Below are 19,797 nucleotides of genomic sequence, written 5' to 3'. Positions count from 1 at the left end.
AAAGAAAGAAAGAAAGAAAGAAAGAAAGAAAGAAAGAAAGAAAGAACGAAAGAAAGAAAGAAAGAAAGGAAGGAAGGAAGGAAGGAAGGAAGGAAGAAAGAAAAAGAAGGAAGGAAAGAAGGAAAATGACTGTAAATGTGCATATGTTTGATTTATAAGTCATGATACAGTCATCCATCAAACATGAATGAGTCATTTACATTTGAACAGAATGTTGGTAGAGTGTTTAATAAATATCAATTAGATCCAGGGGAAAAAAAGCCATTTTGGGAGTCTCTGCCATGGCTGTTTGCCTTAAGAGGGACGGCACACTGAATGTGGAGCTGAGCTGACCTGGCTGGCGGGAGGGCTGCAGGCCACAGCTCCTTTGGAAGGACAGGCTCACCTGCCTGTGGACATGGTCATGCTAGTCTGGGGCTGGGGCTGGAAGCCCAGGCCTCCAGTGGAAGGAAAGCAGAGTCACAGAGACCTTAGAAGATAGAGTATTGAGGGCCTGAGCCCAGGGGTGGCTGATGGCCCCTGGACATGGCCTTACCGTCCTGACTGCAGGCTCCATACAGCTTGATGACATGAGGGTGGTTGACTTGCTTCAGGAGGTTGAATTCCGACAGCAGGTCCCTCAGCTCACTGGGGGAGGCGTTCTCTGAAATACAGCACACACGGCTGGCTCCTTCTTAAAAGCCAGGCTAAGCAGTGAACAGACTTCAACCACCCTAGCAGCACCCAGCTCAGCTCACAGGGAAATGTGAGGCATCCGGCCATTCCTGGCTCTTCCCAGGGCCTGGGCTCAAACAAGAGGGCTTTGTATGCTCCACCCAGGACCAAGCTTCTACCCTAGTAGGAGTTTTCCATTGCTATCCACTTCCGTTTTCCATCTGTTATCCTAGCTACTCAGGAGGCTGAGATCTGAAGGTCATGGTTCTAGACCAGTCTGGAAAGGAAAGTCTGGGAGACTCTCATCTCCAATTAACCACCCAAAAGTCTGAAGTAGAGGTATGGCTCATGTGGTAGAGCACCACCCTTGAGTAAAAAAAGCTAAGGGACAGCACTCAAACCCTGAGTTCAGGCCTCACTACCAGCAGAAAAAAACCTGAAAGACCAACAAATGACAAAAAGAACCCAAGCAACAACAACAAAACAAAAACAGCTTGGGTGCCTGTGGCTCAGGCCTATAGTCCTAGCTACTCAGGAGGCTGAGATCTGAGGATTGATGTTCAAAGCCAGTCTAGGCAGAGAAAAGTCCAGGAGACTCTTATCTGCAATAGACTTCTCAGCAAAAGCTGGAAGTGGTGCTATGGCTCAAGTAGTAAAGCACTAGACTTGAGCACAAAGAGGCTCAGGGACAGCACTCAGGTCAAGGGGTGGTAAAAAAGGAACCCCTCCCAAAAAATACCAAAAACCCAAACAATAAAAGAAAATTAAGAGTTAGAATTTTTTTTAAGCCCTAAGTTCTCCACAAATACAGTGAAACAGCACAGCCTCCCCTTCCCTCCCCACCTCTATACACACACACACACACACACACACACACACACACCAACACCTTCAGAGAGGCTGTGGCACCAGCATGCTGCCAGCATCACTGGCCAGGGCAGGTGAGGCAGCCAGAGGCAGCCGTGCCCTGCAGCAGGAGCCTGGCCCCTTCCCCGCTTTGGGGTCTCCCACAGGTGTCCACACTACGTCTGGACGGTACCTTTGAGCATCTTCACGGCCACTGTGGTGTACCCCGCTCTGCCCTTCAGGCGGAAGGCAGTTGCCTTAACCACTTTTCCAAACTCGCCTTCTCCCAGAGTTTTCCCAAGAACTAAGTTCTTCCGAGGAAACTCCCACTTTGGATCTTCCTGCATTGGGGAGGGAGGAGAGGGGAGAAAGGAATGATGGGTATAGTTGAGAAGATGTTGGCAACAGGTGCAAGTGTATAGAAAACCTCTATCATCTGACTGATGACGGAGTTTACCAGTGACAGCCCTAAGAGTGCCAAAGTGACAGTCTCCCCGGAGAAGGGCAGAGACCCCAAATTATCCCCAGTTATTCTCATTGACAGCTCCTGAGCCAATATGGACTCAAGTTGTGGGGTGCAGAATGAGGACTGATCAGCACCCCAGGCCACTCGTGTCCTGATTCCCCAGTGGACCCCAAGAGGGACTCGGTGCACAGATTCCTGGGTCACCCTTTGTCCTATCTCTCACTCCCTCAGAACCAATAACACAATCAACATGGCCACCTTATCAGCATTACCCTACCAGACCCCCAGAACCTCACTAAGCACACAAAATGATCTACTTGCTCCTCTTCAAAATCTGAGACAAGGGGGTAACAATGCTCGATATGTACTCATGTAACTACAACCCCTCTGTTCAGTATCTCTACAATAAAAATATATTAAAAATTAAAAAAAATCTGAGGCAATTCACTCCTGCAATTCTAGCTATTCAGATCGTGGTTCAAAGCCAGCCAAAGCAAGAAAGTCTGTAAGGCTCATATCCAGAAAACCATCAAAAAGCAACAAGTGGATCTGTGGCTCAAGTGGTAGAGCATCAGCCTTGAACGAAAACATTAAAGGACAAGAGCCTAAGCCCTAAATTCAAGTCCTAGTACTAGTACATTGACTCTCTCTCTGCTCTCTCTCTCTGTCTCTGTCTCTCCCTCTCTGTCTTTCTTTCTCTCTCACACACAGAGTAAGAAAAATCATTCTACCTACTTTATTCTCTTTCTGAGACAGAGTCTTGTTTTGCAGCCCACACTGGCCTTGAATTCTAGGTCCTCTTGTCTCTTCTTTCCCAGCGCTATGATTATAGACTCTAGCTCTCCCATTTAAGAGGAAGTAGGGGAGAATGATGGGAGGGTGACATTGATATAGTATACTCATAAATCAAACATGTTGAATTGAATCCCCTGTGCACAACTACTCAAAGATAATGAAATAAAAAATAAAGCCAGGTGTTGGCGGTATAATCCTAGCTACTCAAGAGGCTGAACTCTAAGGATCCTGGTTCAATGCCATATGGGGCAGAAAATCCCAGGAGATTCTTATCTCCATTTAACCAGCCAAAAGCTGAAAGTAGAGATGTGGCTCAAGTGGTAGAACCCTAGACTTGAGCAAAAAAGCTAAATGGCAGTGCTCTGGCCCTGAGTTCAAGCCTCAGTACTGGCAAACACACACACACACACACACACACACACACACACACACACAAATCAGAGGAAACAGGCTGAAGAGTTTACTCAGATCTAAAACCTAGAGCTGGTGAGGGCGGTCAGAAGGCTTACTGGCAGGTCTGGGGCAGATAAAGGGCGTGTTGCTCAGGTGCAGTGGCCTGCTTAAACAACCTTACCTCATGTTATGGGCTATGGAAGATTCTGGGTCCTCCCAGAGGCCTGCTGTGGGGCAAGCTGCTTCTGATAACAGAGGCTAGACAACAAAACCCCACAGACAGTGGCAATGGCTGATCTTGAGGCATTCCTGGAACAGGCCCTGGGGCTGAGGCTGCCCTAAGGCCTTACATTACAACCCCAAGCAATCCCAGCCGCTCTCCTGCCCTGAGATGAACATCTTCATGGCTAAGGCCATGGAAAAATCCTGCCACAGTCTGTCCTACTCAATTCAAACCTTGTGGTTCACTTTTTGGGGGGAGGGGTGCTGGTACTAGAGCCTGAGCTCAGGGCCTTATGTCCTTGCTTGGCATTTCACTCAAGGCTGGTGCTTTACCATGTGAGCCATACCTCTATTTCTGGCTTTTTCCTGGATAATTCAAGATAAGAGTCTCATGGACTTTTCTGCCCAGGCTGGAATCAAACCTTAATCCTCCTACCTCAGACTTCTTGAGCAGTTAGGATTACAGGCATGAGCCACCCATGCCCTGTTTGTAGTTCATTTTTTCCCTCTGCCTTTTGTATTTTGATTGCATTTTCATAACTTGTCAATGTGCCCAATAAACAAAAACATATGCAAAGAAACCACAAACACATCTTTAAGTTTGACTTGAAAAATTTAAGTGGAAAGATGAATTTAAGGAGAAGGGATATTTTATATTTAATGTAGTAATATATTTTATTGCTTGGATTATTTAGATTAGTCATCTACTATCTATCTAGTTTTTGTTTTTAAAATTACAAAAGGAAATTTATTTAAAAGCATAGGGACCATTTACATTTAAACAAGTTGATAAACAGGTGTCTTGCAAAAGAAAGAATACCCAAGGCATGAAAGTTTCTATTCAAAAAATGGAAGCAAAAAACCCTATGTTGGGCTGGTAATGTGGCTTAGAGATAGAGTGCTTACCTCAGCATGTATGAAGCCCTGGGTTCGATTCCTCAGTACCACATAAACAGAAAAAAACCGAAGTGGTACTATGGCTCAAGTGGTAGAGTGTTAGCCTTGAGCAAAAGAAGCTCAGGGACAGTGCCTAGGCCCTGAGTTCAAGCCCCAAGACTGGCCAAAACCAAACAAACAAACCCCTTAGGTTGTGCACTATTGCCTTAGGAAAGGGAAGGCAAACTACAAAGTAGTAAGGGAAGAATCTGTCAACTCAGAATCAAACTTGAGACTGTCAAGTCCCTCCTACAAGTCTGAGTTTACAAATATGCTTTTTGACTGGGCACCAGTGGCTCATGCCTGTAATTCTAGCTGCTCAGGAGGCTGAGATCTGAGGATTATGCTTCAAAGCCAGCCTGGGTAGGAAAGTCCATGAGACTCTTATTGCTAATAAACCACTAGAAAACTGGAAGTGGCGCTGTGGCTCAAGTGGTAGAGTGCTCACCTGGAGCTGAAGAGCTGAAGGACAGCACCCAAGCCCAGAGTTCAAGTCCCATGACCAACAAAAACAAAACAAAACAAAAAAACAAATATGCTTTTTGGAAAAAAAAGAGAATAGAAAGAAAAAAGTCACCCTTAATGTTCAAATTTACATGGCTGTAGTTTTAATATAGTTTTTATACTTGAAATGGCTTTAGGCCATTGGCCCGACTATCTGAGGTCCAGACTAGCTGGTAATAGTTTTCAAGTGATAATTCCATGTTTCTATATCTGTTCAGATACCAAGTGAACTTAGGTTTGGATCAGTCTTTTGAAATGTTTAAAGATTATTGCCACCATTGCATAGTTTAGCTGACCAATTTTCTTTTAGAAATGTTAGCTCCCTAAACATGTGCAGTAATTCTAACAAAGGGGTTTTGCTTTTTCCCCAGTGTTATCTATTTTTATGCCAGCCCTGGGACTTGAATTCAGGGCCTGGGCACCATCCTTGAGCTTTTTTTGCCCAAGGCTAGTGCTCTATCACTTCTGGCTTTTTGATGATAAATTGGAGATAAAAGTCTCACCAGCTTTCCTGCCCAAGCTGACTTTGAATTGAAATCCTCAGATCTCAGCCTCCAGAGTAGCTAGGATGACACGTGTGAGCCACGGGCATCCAGTTCTGAGATCTATTCTTTCTATGTGTGCCCTGGGCCTTTCCCAGATCCTGAGTAATCCCTATCTTTTCAGTAGGACACTGAAGGGTCCAACTCATCTGGGAGAGGAAGAAAGAATGTCCAAGGAGGCTCAGATAGCCTAGCCAGGACCAGCAGGCTCCATGGCAGTCTGCTATAATGGCACAGCTCTACAGGGAAGGAGACACCGCGAGCCCGGGTGCTGGCTGAGATTTCCCTACATGCCCATGGTCTTGCTTGGCCCAGAACTACCAACACATGAGCCAAGTGCCAGGCCTTTGGGCCAGCATCACATCCCAGCCCTTCACACCCCCTCTGCTTCCACATATCCCAAGAGATCATCCCAAGGGAACAATCACAAAACACAGGTCTCTTCTGCTCAATTCCTACTCTGAAGCTCAGGCCTTAGAGACAACATTCAGGGACTTGTGGGGTCCTTATTGCTTAGCTACCCCAGCCTAGGGCTCTCTGCACCCAACTCTTATGCCAGGTGGGGGGCAGCTCCCTGACCCCAGTGATGTCTAAAATCATCAATCACCCACTGTTCTCCCTGGACAGCCCCAGCCTGCTCCCTGCCTCAAAGGCCCCTTGGCAAGGCTAGAGGACTACCTGCTGCAGCTCAGGTGGTGACAGATGCCCCAAGTAGGGAAATAAACCTGCTCAGCCCGCCCTCTGCCTCCCTCTCTTCCCCCCCCTCTACCTTTCTCTCTTCATACAAGTCCTGGGGCTTGAATTCCTGGGGCATAGTTCCTGAGCCTCTTTTGCTCAAGTCTGGTGCTCTACCACTTGAACCACAGCACCAAGTTCACTTACTTAACTGGAAATGAGTCTCACCAATTTCCATGCTTTGGCTTGGAACTGCGATCCTCAGATCTCGGCCTCCTGAGTAGCTAGGATTACAGATGTGAGCCAACAATGCTCAGCTCAACTCTCTTTGCTATGAGTCCCCCTGTCCTGGGGCTTGGGGGGACCCTCACCGGGATCTTGAAGGTGTCCACAGACACTTGGTTCTCCATGGAGTCCAGAGAGGGCCGGCGGGCACCAGATGAGGAGTAGCTGACGGGGAAGGCCTGGGCAGGCCGGCAAAAGGTCATCTCAGCAGAGGCAATGGGCGGCTTGTGGGCATGTTTGTGGTAGCGATGGATACAGAAGGTGGACAGCAGAATGGAGACAATAAAGGAGAACAGGACGGCGGCAGCGATCACGGTGCGGCACAGCTCATCACACAGTGGGCCTGCAACAGGAGCACATGGCAAGCTACAATAACCTCCCACATGCCCCTTGAGGGCCCACAATGCCCCGTGAGCTGGCTAAGGGGACCTACAGGGTGCAGGCGCTGTGTGCATTCTACCCTACAAAGCTAGCCAGCCCCGTCTTAGTGGTAGAAACTGAGGCCCAGCAAGGTTGGGCAGCCCAGAGAGGCCACAAAGCAGAAGCAGGGTGTCAATAACATCAGCTGCTCCCAGAGGGTTAGCAGTGAGGATGGGGAGAGGAGGGCAAGTTTTTCCTCTGTCCCAAAATATCTAGAAGTTTCTTTATAGAAGATAGAAGGAGAGGAATAAAGGACTTATGATAACTCTAATATCAAGAGAGGGCCCCTGCCGGAGACCAGTGGCTCACGCCTATAATGCTAGCTAATCAGGAGACTAATTGCTGAGGATCATGGTTCAAAGCCAGCCCTAGCAGGAAAGTCCTCGAGACTCTTATCTCCAATTAACCACCAGAAAACCAGAAGTGGCACTATGGCTCAAATGGTAGAGCATTCATCTTGAGCTGAAGAGCTGAGGGACACTGACCAAACCCAGAGTTTAAGCCCCATGACCAAAAAAAAGGGGGGGGGACTAGATATGGGCCAGAAAGTACTCCTTAGTGTGGTGCCCTTTGCTCCCACCCCCCATGCTGCCCTTGCTCTGGCAGAAGAAATAGGGTCCCAGATGGTGCCAGGGCTCAGTATGCATTCTAGCACAAGGACAATCTGACTAGGGAACAAGAACACTGTCCTGGACAATTCTTCATTATCTTTTAAAAATGTTATTGTTACATAGTTGTACAAAGAGGTTACAATCCCATAAGCGATTCATTTTGTGTGTGTGTGTGTGTGTGTGTGTGTGTGTGTGTGCATGTGCACATGTGCACACCAGTGCCTGTCATTGAGTTTGAACTTAGGGCCTTGGGCTTTTGCTTGGCTTATTTTTACTCAAGGCTAGAGCTCTACTACTTGAGCCACTCCTCCACTTCTTGCATTTTGCTAGCTAATTGGAGATAAGTCCCTTCCTGTGAGTTGTTATCCAAACTGGCTTTGAATCATGATCCTCCCGTCTCAGCCTCCTGAGAAGCTAGGGTTACACATGTGAGCTGCCTGGCTCCTGGCTAATTCATCTTTGAGAACTTAGACCAAAAGTTACTCTGTAGGCCCCGCCCCGCTCTCAGGGGAAATGGGGCCTGGAGGAAGAAGGAACCTCCTCCTTGCTGTTCCTTCCCTGGGCCTTTGGATGTAGCTACACACCTCCCTGGCTATCAGGGAGGGCTGGAGCCTGCCCTGCTGCCATTCCTACTCACCTTGGCGGTCCTCTGGTTCACAGAAGCACTTTTTCTCTTCTGGGAAGCAGTTGCAGATGCCGTAGCCAGCTTTAATCCCTCGTCTCTCACCTGGCTCGTGCCCCCCAACAATACTGCCCCCTGAGAACAGATAGGAACATGTTCAGCAGCTGGAGTGGCCTGACAACCCAGGGCCCCTAGACTACAAGGGCTGTGCTGCCAGGACGTGAGCAGCCCTCCTTACCTGGCACCGGCTGCTCCAACCCCGGAGGACAGCCATGGCAGAAGCCCTCCCTGCCCAGAGGTCAGGACCATTCCCTCCTCTCCACCCCTCACTGGCTCCTCAGCTGGGAAGGGGGAGTTATACACTTCCCAGAAGAGACTACAAGTGTTTACTCAGGACCAGAGAGGGGTAATGGGATAGGAAAGGGGGGTGGGCGGTGCAGTCCTGAGTATGCCAGTGGATGCAAGCACTGGTTGGCCACACAAACACTACAGTGGCCAGGCTACCAGGTGTCACCATTTTAGGGGGCACAGAGCCACTTTCCAAATGAAAACTTAGGCTTGTCATATGCTCAGGGATCTACCATTGTGTGTGTGTGTGTGTGTGTGAGTGAGTGAGTGAGAGAGAGAGACACACACACACACACACAGAGAGAGAGAGAGAGCGCATGCTGTCTCTTAGCTTTTTTGCCCAAGGCTAGTGCTCTACCACTTGAGCCATACCACCACTTCTGGCTTTTTGCTGGTTAATTAGAGGTAAGAGTCTCATGGATTCTTCCTGCTAGAGTTGGTTTCATACTATGATCCTCAGATCTCAGCCTTCTGATTAACTAAGATTAGAGGTCCCGCTCAATGGCTCACACCTGTTATCCTAGCTACTCAGGAGGCTGAGGTCTGAAGATTGTGGTTCCAAGCCAGACTGGGCAGGAAAGTCCATGAGACTCTTATCTCCAATTAACCACAAGAAAGTCAGAAGTGGAGCTGTGGCTCAACATGGTAGAGCTCTAGCCTTGAGCACAAAAGCTCAGGGATAGTACCCAGACTCAGAGTTTAAGCCCCAGGACCAGCAAAATAACAAAATAAAAAATAAGATTGCAGGCCTGGCTCATCATGCAGTAGCAATCATCTGCCACCGAGTCACACCTAAGCCTCACTTATACCACGCAACAATGGATGCGGCCTCTCTGACTGTGTCCAGCTGCTGTGTGGTCCAAGCTGCCCTGTCTGGCTCTGCCCACGGGTGGAATTACCCATCCCCCCTCCAGTCTGGGAGTGCTTACGGAGGCAGTCCTGGGGGCAGATGTTGATGTCCCGGATCTCCACGGCATCACAGTGGCCGTCGGGGCAGGTCCTGATGCTGGGGGAGCAGGTAGAGAAGTTCCTGGTGATTCCTATGGGACAAAACACAACAGGCTGTCACCCCATGTGGACCTATCCTGCCCTGTCACGCTGCCTGACGGCCTCCCCAGCCAGCCCTGCTCCCCTAAGGGAAAAGAAATGAGACCCAAGCAGAGACACAACCACAAATCTTGGCCAGCAGTGGATGGTGCATCTGTGAGGAATGTGGGGCTGGAGGGGCTAGTGGTGTCAGGGCTACTGACAGTCTTCCATCAAGGAAGCCAATGGAGGTTGAAACAGTGTGAAAGCCATACCTCCAGCTGGGCACTGGCAGCTTATGCCTGTCATCCTAGTTATGCAGGAGGCTGAGATCTGAAGATCGTGTTTTGAAGCCAACCCCGGGCAATAAAGTCCATGAGACTCTTAGCTCCAATTAACAAGCAAAAAGCTAGAAGTGGAGCTGTGGTTGAAATGGTAGAGTGCCAGCATTGAGCAAAAAAGCTAAGGGACAGCACTCAGGCCCTGAGTTCAAGTCTCAGTACTAGTACTGAAACATAAGCAAATAAATATATAAATAGAGCTGCACCTGGACCGGGACCTCATGGTGGTGGTTATTCTTAGGGAAAAGCAGACACCAAATGGTCCATTGTGCCCAAAGCTATGTCCCCTGGCATAGAAGCTTCTGGAAAGGCCACTCAGTCTTCTGTATACCCTAACCTTGGCCTGGACCTTTCCAAGCCTGCAGTGAATCTAGCCCAGGGCATCTCTAGCTCCAAGATGGCTCTATTCCCTTGGGACCCTGCACCCCGCCCGCTTTGTTGGCACTAGAGCCACATGGGGGACAAGGTCCTAGGGAGCAGAAGGGTGGGAGAAGGGCATCACAGGGGCCAGAGGATCCACTTGGCACCTTCCCTGCTGCTGGCCACCAGCAGTGGCCTCCCTGGGGCCCCTGGGCCTTACCTTTCCCATCTCCCTGCCTCCACTCGCATCTGCCTGTTGGAGAACCCAGACCACCACACTCCTCACACTCGGATCGCCGCTTGCTGACTGCACAGGACAGGGGACAGCCCACCTCCTCGGCTACATCTGGAGGTGACAAACAAGCAGGGGTCACAGGATGTCAGTCTGGACCCAGCATCCAGAGACAGGGAGGCTGCAGCCACATGACTCCCAAAAGGCTAAGCCCAGAGAAATTTAGGGGTGACTTGAGAATATTGGCCTCAGGATGGGGTATCAGGGTCACTGATAAAGACAGAAGGACGGATAAAGACCAGGCTCAGGGAAAGACATATAACAGGGTAGCCAGTACTCCAAGTTTCAGATAAGCAATGAACACCTGCTCTGTGCATGTTTGAATATTTGCATGTTTGCCTTTAATATTAAATACTTTTTCTTTCTTCCTTTTTTTTTGGCCAGTCCTGGGGCTTGAACAAAGGGACTGGGCCTGTCCCCGAGCTTTCTCATGCAACGTTAACACTTTCCCACGTGAACCACAGCTCCACTTCTAGCTTTTTACTGGTTAGTTGGAGATAGGAGTCTCTCAAATTTGTTTGAGATGATTTAACCAGAGCTGGCTTGAACTCGATCCTCAGATCTCAGCCTCCTGAGTGCCCAGCTTCCCTACATCTGCATTGAGATTGTGACTTGCCACAAAGTCTGGAATTTTCTACTTACGAGTCACTTGGGAAATTTCAGTGTTGGAGCATCTCAAAGAGTTTGGATTTGCTGACTTAAGAACACTCAGCCTGTGTCAACAGGCTACTTCTCTTTTATCAGAAATTCAAATTGAGCCAAGGGCCCTAGGTTTTCTGTTGTTGTTGTTCTATGTGTGTATGTGTGTGTACACGTGCGTGTGTAAGCACACCCTGGAGCTTGAACTCAGGGCCTGTGCACTGTCCCTAAGCTTTGTCACTCAAGCCCAGCACTCTACCCCTTAAGCCACGTCTCCATACCCAGCTTGCTGGTGGTTAAATGGAAATAAGTCTCACAGCTTTTCCTGTCCAGGCTGGTTTCAAACCTCTATTCTCAGATCTCAGCCTCCTGAGTAGCTGGGATTACAGGTGTGAGCCACCAGAGCCCAGCTAGACGCCTGAGTTTCAGCTGGCAGCTTCCGGGCAGGTACGTGTGAGGAACACTGGGGGGGTGGTCAGGAGTGGGGCTGTCTGGCAAAGGGTTCTCTGGGTGAAGATGCCTCATGCTGCCGTCTTCCCCTTGTTGTAGGCACTGCTCTTCCCAGTGGTGGAAGCAGCCAGGCTTTGGGGGGAAGGGGGAGAGGGGGCGGCACACCTCTGGGACACCCAGAACTCACACATCCCCTGTACGGCAACGATGAGCAAGGCCTGCGCCTGCCTGCGGGTGTGGCGGTCGGCGGCCACCACAGTGTACTGGAGCTCCGCGCACTCCGGCTGTCGCAGCGCCTCGGTGTCATTCACGTACAGCAACCCCGAGGTGTCCTCCACAGAGGTGACCACGCCCAGCGCGCTGCAGTTGGCGCTGGAGGCCTGAAGTTTGTACTGGACCTGGATGCCGCTGAACTCCTGGCAGTGTTCCACACACACTTTCCCGATCTGGGGTGGAAAGTGGGTACAGAGCACCCCTGCTTAGCCAGTGGCTGGAGAGGCTCTGCACCAGCCAGACTGTCCCCACCTGTACCCCAACTTGGTCTGGGGATGGCAGTTCCTCTGAACATCACATCCTCTACCCCGCCCATCTGCCCACTCCTGCAGCCCAGGGCTGCCTAGGCCACTGGCCCCAGCCACCTGTGTGCCCAGGAACCCCTGCCCCAGCCACCCAAAGCCCTGTGCCATGTGGTGTGTGTGTGTGTGTGTGTGTGTATGTGTGTGCGTGTGTGTGTGCATGCTGGGGCTTGAACTCACAGCCTGGGCTCTGTCCCTTAGCTTTTTCCTTCAAGGCTGGAGCCACAGCTGGACTTGTGGGCTTTCCATTCCACTTGCTCACAGGAGTTAAGAGCCAAGTGCCAGCTACGCACTGGTGGCTCACGCCTGTAATCCTAGCTACTCAGGAAGCTAAGATCTGAGGATCATGGTTCAGGGCCAGCCCAGGCAGGAATGTCTGTGAGACTCTTATCTCCAATTAACTACCAGAAAACTAGAAGTAGAGCTGTGGCTCACGTGGTAGAGCACTCACCTTGAGCAAAGAAGCTCAGGGACAGAGCCAGTGGCTTGTAATCCTAGCTACTCAGGAGTCTGAGATCTGAGGATTGAGATTTGAAGCCAGACAGGGCAGGAAAATTTGTGACTCTTATCTTCAATTAAGTACTATAACCTCCTGCCGCAGTCTGTAAAGTTACACCTGCTGAAATTGCAAAGAAACTCAGAATGCAAAATAACAAAGATAATTAAGGAAGAGTGTTTATGGTGAAATGCTCAACTTTGGTGAATGTGGGCAACAGGATAGGATAATTCTTACTCTTTCCTCATTTTCTTTTTGGGCTTTGTTTGCTCATGCTTGGCACATTACCACTTGAGCAACACCTCCAGCCTGGTTTTCTGCTGGTTAATTGGAAATGGAATCTTGAGGAATTTTTAAATTTTTTTTTTTAATCTGGGCTGTTTTTGAATCACAAACCTCCAGATCTCAGTCTTCTGAATAGCTAGGATTGCAAGTGTGAGTCACTACTGCCTGGTTTCTCTTTTTTTTTCTCTTTTTTTATTTTTGTGTCAGCACTCAGGCTTGAAGCCAGAGCCTGAACACTGTCCCTTAGCTTTATCACTGAAGATGGGTGCTCTACCACTTGAGACACAGCTTTACTTCCAGATTCTTGGTGGCTAATTAGAGATAAGAGTCTTATAGCCTTTCCTGCCTGGGCTAGCTTTGGACTATGATCTTCAGATCTTAGCTTCCTAAGTCACTAGGATTATTGGCAGGAGCCACCAGTATTAATGCATTATGTTGTTGCTGTGATCAAACTTTCTTTGGTAGTGTTGGGAATGAAATTCAAGACCTTGCACATGCTAGGCAAATGTTTTGCCACTGAGCTATATGTCTACTTCTTTTATTATCTTTTATGAATATTTATGACTTGTTTATTTAATATAGCAGCACTGGGTATACCAAGGGCTTTCCATATTTTAGATAAGTGCCACTACTGGGCTATATGCTCAGCCCTTTGTTCTTTTCATTTGTAATCACTTTATTCTAAGGACAAAAATACACTAGTCAGGCACTGGTGTCTCACGCATGTAGCCACTTAGGAGACTAAGAGGTGAGGCTAAGAGGTGAGGCTTACAGATCAAAGCCAGTCTGGGCAGGAAGGTCCCTGAGACTTATCTCTAACCACCAAAAAGCTGGGAGTAGAATTGTGGCTCCAGTGGTAGAGTGCCAGCTTTGAGCAAAAATGCTAAGGGGGCAGTGCCCAGGCCAAGTTCAAGCCCCGGTACCCCCTCCCCCTACACATACACACACACAAATATATGATAAGTTCTCAAGAAAATTCATTTACAGATTGTAAAACTGGAAGAGCTTACCTTTTCCACTAGAGAGTGCCACAGTCACCCATGATCTATTGTATACTTACAAATTCTCCTCAATAAAGATTTACTTTTATCCAAATTAGAGTCACCTAAGATCAATGGCCCTGAAAATGACTTTTTTTTTGTTGGTTGTGGGGCTTGAACTCTTGGCCTGAGCACTGTCCCTGAGCCTTTCAGCTCAAAGCAAGTGCTCTACCACTTGAGCCATAGCGCCACTTCTAGTTTTCTGGTAGTTAATTGGAGATAAGAGTCTCATGGACTTTCCTGCCTGGGTTGGCTTTGAACCATGACCCTCAGATCTTAGCCTCCTGAGTAGCTAGGATAACAGGCATGAACCACCAACGCCCAGGTGAAAATGAGTTTTTCACCGAACAATCTAAACAAGAATATCTTTACAAGTAGGACTGTATCGATTCATCCAGTGTTTTGTTTTGTTTTATTGGTTATGGGGCTTGAACTCAGGGTTTGAGCACTGTCCCTGAGTTCTTCTGCTCAAGGCTAATGCTCTACTGCTTCAAGCCACAGCTTTACTTCTGGCTTTTGGTGGTTAATTGGAGCTGTGAGTCTTGTGGACTTTCCTGCCTGGGCTGGCTTTGAACAGTGGTCCTCAGATCTGTCCCTGTGAGGAGCTAGGATTACAGGTGTGAGCCACTGGTGCCCAGCCCTACATTGTTCTTATATTAGTAAAAAAAAAATTGTAAAGACACCAATGGGGAAGGCCAAAGGAGCTCAGAGGGGCTGGTCACTCTATCAAGGGAAAGGGACCCCACGTTCATAGGGGTGGCACCTTTACTGCCTCCCTGTCCCTGTGTCCATGGCTATACTTGGGGTACGCTGCATGTGGGGTAATCCAGGGGCATCAGCTCACAACCATCCCCTGAGTTCTGCCTGCAATCTGCCAAATGGAGTGGTCCACCATTGGGGTCCCCCAGCCCCCAGCATTCAGCGGACCCCAGGCTCACCTGAGCATAATTGGGGTCCCCCAGCCCCCAGCATTCAGCGGACCCCAGGCTCACCTGAGCATAACGATGAGCCCTCCTGCTCATGGAAAAGGAGTAGGAACTGGGCAGGTGCAGGCTGACAGGTAGCACAGAGACATTGAAGTGGAGGATGACGACTCCTGAGCCGGGGCCCTGGAAGTCAGAGTCATTGACCAGCACAGCCAATTGCAGGACTCGGCTCTCTGAGATGGGGAGGGTCCGGTTGAGAACTAGCTCTGTGGGGGCAGGGCAGCAAGATGATAACCGAGTCCCAGTGGTCCATGATTGGCCCCTCCCCCAGGCCACAGCCCCCCCGCACACCTCCTCCAGACATAAAACTCCCCAGACACACACGTGCCTACATTAACAGGTCTCACAGCCCGCTGTAAGAATGAAGAATCTGAGCTGCATTCCAGCTATCTCTCAGCTGAGGCAGCTACTCTGTGTGTGTGTGTGTGTGTGTGTGTGTGTGTGTGTATTTACATAGAGGGTATGTTTGGTGTCATAATTTTTTTTTTTTGTCAGTCATAGGGCTTGAACTCTGGGTCTGGGTGCTGTCCTTTAGCTCTTCAGCTCAAGGCTAGCGCTCTACCACTTGAGCCAAAGTGCCACTTCTGGTTTTCTGGTGGTTAAGTGGAGATTGGAGTCTCCCAGACTTTCCTTGCCTGGGCTGGCTTTGAACTATGATCCTCAGATCTCAGCCTCCTGAATAGCCAAGAGCCACTGGTGCCCGGCTTCATGATTCTTGTAGAGCATACACTTCTAGCCTCTAGGCCATAAGACCTGAAAAATTATTTGATGCAAGACAGAACCGACATGTATGCTTTCTTATTTGTGTCAGTACTGGGGTTTAAACTGAGGGCCTAGGCACTCTCCCTTACCTGTGTGCTCAAGACTAGCACTCTACCACTTGGCAGCTACACAGGTCTCCATCCCAGGAGTGTGTGTGTGTGCGCGTGTGCACATGTGCATATGTACCTGGGTGTGGGTGTGTGCACGTGTGTGTGGGTGTGCAGCATGTAAAGGCTTTGGGTGAGCACACAGGAAACCCTAGGAAGATACCACCAGTTCCTTACTATAGTCATGTAGGGTTGCCCTCACAAAGCTGTTGTTGGTTTGGGCCAAGGTTTCATTGGGTGAGTGCTCCACACGGAAGGTCTGCTGGGCCCAGGGGTCCCCGGTGAGCAGAAGGCTTGTGTACCGCCTCACCAGCTCCCCCGATGCCGATGCCGGCACCACATCGGCGTCGAACACACGCAGAGTTGCTAGCACAGTGCCCTGTGGGACAAAAGGATGCAGGTCAGGGCAGACACGTGGTTGGGGGCGGGGAGGTGCAACGTGACCTCAAGGCTGGCGCTCTACCACTTGAGCTCAACAGCTCTACTTTTGGTTGTTGTTTTTGTTTTTTGGTCAGTCATGGGGCTTGAACTCTGGGTGGAGGCGCTGTCCCTCAGCTCTTCTACTCAAGGCTAGCACCCTGCCACTTGAGCCACAGCACCACTTCCGGTTTTCTGGTGGTTTATTGGAGATCAGAGACTCACAGACTTTCCTGCCCAGGCTGGCTTTGAACTGCGATTCTCAGATCTCAGCCTCCTAAGTAGCCAGGATTTACAGGTGTGAGCCACCAGCATCCGGCTAAAAAGAACTTTTGAGCAAAGTCAAAAAAGACCTTGCTCCCTGATGGCTCCCCACACAGATTCTTACTTCCCTCAGATGTGATTTCCTCCAGCCCCCACCCTCCAACCTCTAGCAAATCCGCATCTAGGACATCCAGAGAAGCAGGTTGTTCCCACTGCTCCCCATTCCCTTGGTGCCCACCGGCAAGGGAGCCTGCAGTATGGCCTGACGGCCAGCAGGTGGCGGTTGTACCTCAGCAGCACAGATACCTTGTTCTTTGGGTCTCTCTCCAAGCCCCCCTTCTCTTTATGAGCCCCAAAGGCCTTCCAGTGAAAGCCTGGCTGTCTGCAGAAATGGGTGCCCTCCTGATAGATGACACTCCAGCTAAGTGTCCTGCTTCACAGGCCTGCAACAGCACAGGTGAGCAAAGGTTCTATGCCCTGCCACGATCGCTGAGGCCACAGGCTGGGCACCGAGGACTGCTGGCTACTGGCAGGTGGATGCCTGACCGACTACACAATGCAAATGAATCCATCAGTGCCCAGCCACAGGCTGGAACAGACCAAGGAGTAAAGCACAGGCAGAACCGTGCACGCTGGTGGTCACACCTGTAATCTCTGCTACTCGGGAAGCTGAGATCTGGGGATCTCAATTCAAAGCCAACCTGGGCAGAAAAGTCCATGAGACTCATATCTCCAATGAGCCATCCAAAAAGCTGGATGTGGAGTTGTGGCTCATGTGGTAGAGCACAAGCCATGAGTGGAGAAGCTCCAGGAGAGCACTCATGCCCTGAGTTCGAGCCCTGGGACCAACAGACTCATACACAGACAAGACAGACAGACAAGACAAGCAAGCACCTCTTTCCGCTTGAACTCAACCACGGCACTGGCAGCATCCACACCCGCAGGGAAGGTGGGTGGTGAGTCATCCTCATCGTAAACTGTCACAGGGAAGGGTGCCATGACCTTCTCCTCACGAGACCCCGTGTGCACCATGCACTCGGCCACCAGCTCATACTTCTCCTGCTGCTCTCGGTCTAGGCTCCAGCGGGTGCTCACCTCCATGCTGTCCGGTGTGCACTGGAAGGGCAGGTTCTCACCTGCTATGGAGCAGAGGGGACCCCGCATGTGACATGGAGACAAGCTAAGCTGCCTTCCTGGGCGGGGAGGGGGGGCATCTTTGCTTCCATGGGAAAGGGAAGAAGGGACTCGCCAAGCTAGGTTTTGTTGTTGTTTTTTTCTCAGTCATGGGACTTGAACCAAGGGCCTGGGCGCTGTCCCTGAGCTCTTTTTGTTCAAGGCTAGTGCTCTACCACGTAATCCACAGCTCCACTTCTGGTTTTCGGATAGTTTGTTGGAGATAAGAGTCTCACAGACTTTCCTGTGCAGGCTGGCTTTGAACCTCAACTGTCAGATCTCAGCCTCTTGAGTAGCTAGGATTATATAAAGGTGTGAACACTAGTACTCTGCTCCAAGCCAGATTTGCAGCTTATTTGCCTCTTGCTTTTTTTGTGGCTGTAGCTCCTACTCATGACCAGGAGGCAGCCAGAAGACCCGAGTCCATCTTCTTCCCCTCTGACATTTCCTCTCTCCATTTCCAACCTCCATCCTCCACGGGGAGGTGAGGGGTGACTCAGTTCAGCTAAGGCTGCAGGGCACAGAGAGTCTACAGCTGCGGACACTGGTTAGCTATAATAATAATAATAATAGCAACAACAACAACAGTAGTAATAATAGCAGCAAAATTTTAAATTACAGCAATAAGATTTGCTCATTTTAGAAACGTGACAAAGGCATGGTTCAGCCAAGTGCTGTGGCTTATGCCTACCTTAGTAGGCTGAGATAGGAGGATCACAGTTCAAAGCCAGTGCAGACAGGAAAAGTTTTTGAGATTTTGATCTCCAATTAAGTACCAGAAAAGCTGTGGCTCATGTGGTAGAGCACCAGCCTTGAGCAAAAAAAGAAGCAAAGGGATAAACTCAGGTCCTGAGTTCAAGTCCCAGTACTGGCACATGAAAACAATGATTTAAAACAGAATTTTGGTTAGCTGAGGGGCAGCCCCCCATGCATGCCTTGCCCGGATGCCGGCTCAGCGCCATGCACCCCGCCCTGGGGGAGGAGAGCGCCATGGTGGCCGCAGTTCGGCATTAGATCGTGAATGCATCATCACGTGTGTGCTAGCTGTCCTGCAGCCTTAAGGACTTCACTGAGCCCCGGGTTCTGGCCACTGGTCAGAGTGCCTGGAGCTTCCTGCCCCTTGTGCCTCTAGTCGCACCTCAGCCCACTCATGGCTTTCTGGAAGCTTCTGCCTATATCCCTGTTTTCAGTCTATATTTCTGATCCCAGCCCTACCTGGTAGAGCTCACTGCTGTCTAGTCACACAGGGTCCTACATCAGTACCCTCCAAGGGGCTACATATGCCCACTTGGACCCAATTCACCTTGGTTTAGTGCCACCTGCCCTGACCATTCAAGCAAAGACAGCAGTCTCCACCACTCCCCAGAATCCCATCCTCCTGGATTTTTCTTCCCACTTCACTCCTTCTAGAAGCTACTTGATTTCCTTGACACATTAGTGAGCTCCATTACCCAAAAGAATGGAAGTCAAGGCAGGTTAGGTACCAGCCTGTCTGTTCACATTTGCATTCTTAGTTCCTGGAACCATACTTGGCCCGTGACAGTCCCCCCAGAGAGATGTGTGGAATATTACATAGTAGTGAAAAATAAAGCAGATGGCTCCTACTTAAAGGCTGGTTCACAGTGCTGTGCTGGGCACACAGCAGGTAGACAAAGGCCAACACTCACCTTCCAGGAGCCTGTAAGCCACACTGATGTTGGGGCAGAGGAACTGGACAGGCAGCAGGCGGAACTGGTGGAAGGTTCCAGAAGGCCTGTTCTCCCGGATGCGGAAGGAGAGGCCTGTCTCTGGGAAGCAGAGCTCCCGGGCTGTGAGGGAACTACAAGGCGGGAAGGAGGCATTGATGAAGGAGAAGTACACTCGGGCACAGGTGGGCCACTGGCACTCACTCTCCCGCACGGGCAGGGATGACAGAAAGATCTGGAGGAAGACTGTGAGCAGAGGGAAGCCGCCATCTGCAGAGGAGGAGGAGAGAAAACAAGGCAGACCCCTGGGGGTGGCAGCCACACCTGCCAGGGCCTGAGGAGTGACACTCCGGGGTTAATCTGATCTTTCCAGGTCACCCTGATCCCTCTGCACACCTCTCATCAGCCAGGTCAGCTCAAATGTCCCCCACCCCCATCAGTGAGGAGCTTGAGCAGTACGCCCAGAGAGTCCCTCTCCCATCCTGCGGGTGGCCAGCTTCTCCGGTGGGTTCACAGCCTGCTCTGTGCCCACCCAGCAGCTCTCCCAGATGAACTGGTCATGGACTGCCTTCCCTAAGCA

General features: G+C 50.1%; 1 protein-coding gene across 1 annotated transcript in view; it reads right to left on the bottom strand.

Moving 5' to 3' along the window:
* Ret (ret proto-oncogene) overlaps window positions 1–19,797 on the bottom strand; it is a 35,399-nt gene that overhangs the window by 12,355 nt on the left and 3,247 nt on the right. The window contains exons 3-13 of the mRNA XM_013033713.1: window positions 19,200–19,487; window positions 17,254–17,495; window positions 15,856–16,057; window positions 14,816–15,015; window positions 11,615–11,873; window positions 10,267–10,392; window positions 9,249–9,359; window positions 7,987–8,106; window positions 6,405–6,661; window positions 1,694–1,841; window positions 536–643 (exon numbers count right to left, since the gene is read on the bottom strand). Of these exons, the coding sequence (XP_012889167.1) occupies window positions 536–643; window positions 1,694–1,841; window positions 6,405–6,661; window positions 7,987–8,106; window positions 9,249–9,359; window positions 10,267–10,392; window positions 11,615–11,873; window positions 14,816–15,015; window positions 15,856–16,057; window positions 17,254–17,495; window positions 19,200–19,487 (2,061 nt within the window). The remainder of the gene's footprint in view (window positions 1–535; window positions 644–1,693; window positions 1,842–6,404; window positions 6,662–7,986; window positions 8,107–9,248; window positions 9,360–10,266; window positions 10,393–11,614; window positions 11,874–14,815; window positions 15,016–15,855; window positions 16,058–17,253; window positions 17,496–19,199; window positions 19,488–19,797) is intronic.

The sequence above is a fragment of the Dipodomys ordii genome, unplaced genomic scaffold, assembly GCF_000151885.1.
Source record: "Dipodomys ordii isolate 6190 unplaced genomic scaffold, Dord_2.0 Scaffold176, whole genome shotgun sequence".
NCBI lineage: Eukaryota > Metazoa > Chordata > Mammalia > Rodentia > Heteromyidae > Dipodomys > Dipodomys ordii.
This window is presented reverse-complemented; position numbering and strand designations above follow the sequence as displayed.